This window comes from Erigeron canadensis, chromosome 7, assembly GCF_010389155.1.
Source record: "Erigeron canadensis isolate Cc75 chromosome 7, C_canadensis_v1, whole genome shotgun sequence".
In the NCBI taxonomy this organism is placed as follows: Eukaryota; Viridiplantae; Streptophyta; class Magnoliopsida; order Asterales; family Asteraceae; genus Erigeron; species Erigeron canadensis.
The window spans coordinates 16,359,016-16,360,749 of NC_057767.1; the positions used below are offsets into that span (position 1 = coordinate 16,359,016).

General features: G+C 37.4%; 1 protein-coding gene across 1 annotated transcript; it reads left to right on the forward strand.

Annotated features, from left to right (window-relative positions):
• The first annotated feature begins 300 nt into the window (after positions 1 to 300).
• LOC122609014 lies at positions 301 to 1,236 on the forward strand. Its single transcript, XM_043782076.1, has one exon. It carries the CDS (start codon positions 301 to 303, stop codon positions 1,234 to 1,236), a length of 936 nt encoding a protein of 311 aa, XP_043638011.1.
• Positions 1,237 to 1,734: the final 498 nt, after the last annotated feature.

Genomic DNA, 1,734 nt, shown 5'->3' on the forward strand with positions numbered 1-1,734 from the left:
GCCAGTTTAGTTGAAACTGGTTCTAACATTTATTAATATTTGTTATAGTCATTGAATGAAACGAGTTTTTTCTTTTGAATTATGATGGTCCGAATTCGCTATTAATTGTACTTGAACTTGGTTAAGGCCTTGTTTTTGTCGATAAGTAGTTGGATTTGGGTGATTCTCATTCCTAAAAAGGAAATAAATGTTTTGTTCATGATTCTATTATTTATGTTATACATGTGTATATTTGAATGATTTATGTAGCTAAACTTGATTACAGGTAGGAGTTTTTGGGATGTCCCAAGTACAAACTGTATGAGTTGGGGCTGGCATAAACTTATTCAATTAAGGCCATCCATTCGGCAACTCTTATGGTCCAAAATAGGTGATGGTGCCTCAACCTTTGTGTGGTTTGATAAATGGGATCATAATGGCCCGTTAAATAGTGTTTTATCATTGAGGACCATCTTGCGAGCTTGCTTCTCTCTCAAGGATAAGATCATAGATGTCATTGATAATGGGTCTTGGAAATGGCCGATAGCTTGGAGGGATTTGTATCCGGTTTTAAATGATGTCCCTGTTCCAGCAATAAATAGTACAAAAACTGACTGTATTGTATGGCGAGATGGGAACGGGGAGGAGAAGAATTACTCGGCCTCCAATGTTTGGGACGCAATCCATACTCGGGGTGAAAGGGTGGATTGGGCTACTCTTGTGTGGAGTTCAAAATCGATACCTAGACATGCATTTTTGCTTTGGTTGGTGATGAGGAAAAAGTTGAAAACTCATGACAAGTTGAAACCGTGGGATGTGGGTGGGGCTGTTAATCTTAACCTTGTTTGTTGCTCTTTGTGTAAAACAGGCCCGGAATCTCATGCTCACTTGTTTTTTGAATGTCCATATTCGGCGAAAGTATGGACTTTGATTAAAGATGTGACGTACATGGAGAGCTCTTCATGCAAATGGGATGATATAGTTGCTGATTTCTTATGTTCTCGCAAGAATAACTCTGCCAAAAGTGTTATTGCTTGTCTTGTGATCGCGGCTGCTGTCTATTATGTATGGCAGGAGAGAAACAACCGTATGTTCAGCAACCATGCAAGACCACCTGAAAAAATTAGAGATATTATTCTGGAGACTGTTTGTTATAGACTTGTCAAGATGCGGTTCAAGAATAATGCAAGAACTTCGAACCTGTTGGCTGCTTGGAAGCTACCAAAGGCTCTGATCATGGATGATGCGTGTAACTAGTTGTGTGTCTCATTTTTGATCTCATTGTAATAGCCTTGGTTTCTTTGTTTGAATTATTTTGGTCCTTTTTGTATGGCTAGGATAGATTGTCTAACCTATATGGCATGTCATATAGGGAACTAATGTGGCATTCAGCCTCGTTACTTGCGATGTACTGTTAAATTTTGGTTGTTGGTATACAAGTTTAAACGGGGTAATCCCTTTTACCCAAAAACTTGATTACGATCATTTTTAGCTCGACAAATGGTTCGATTTGGATAAATATCATTTGAAGTACAAATTAATTGACGACAAGGAAAGAATTTGTCGGCTTCATTCTTGTGTTTGTATTTACAATATGTTATATGTCGGTTTTGTTAGAATATGAACACATAAACATACATAATCACGAGTAAGCGCAACGGGAAAGAAACGTATATGCAATACTATTAATTAACAAAGAGAGAATCGAAACGTGTACTTTTGCGCAAAGCTTCCAATAATATTAATATTAAGATT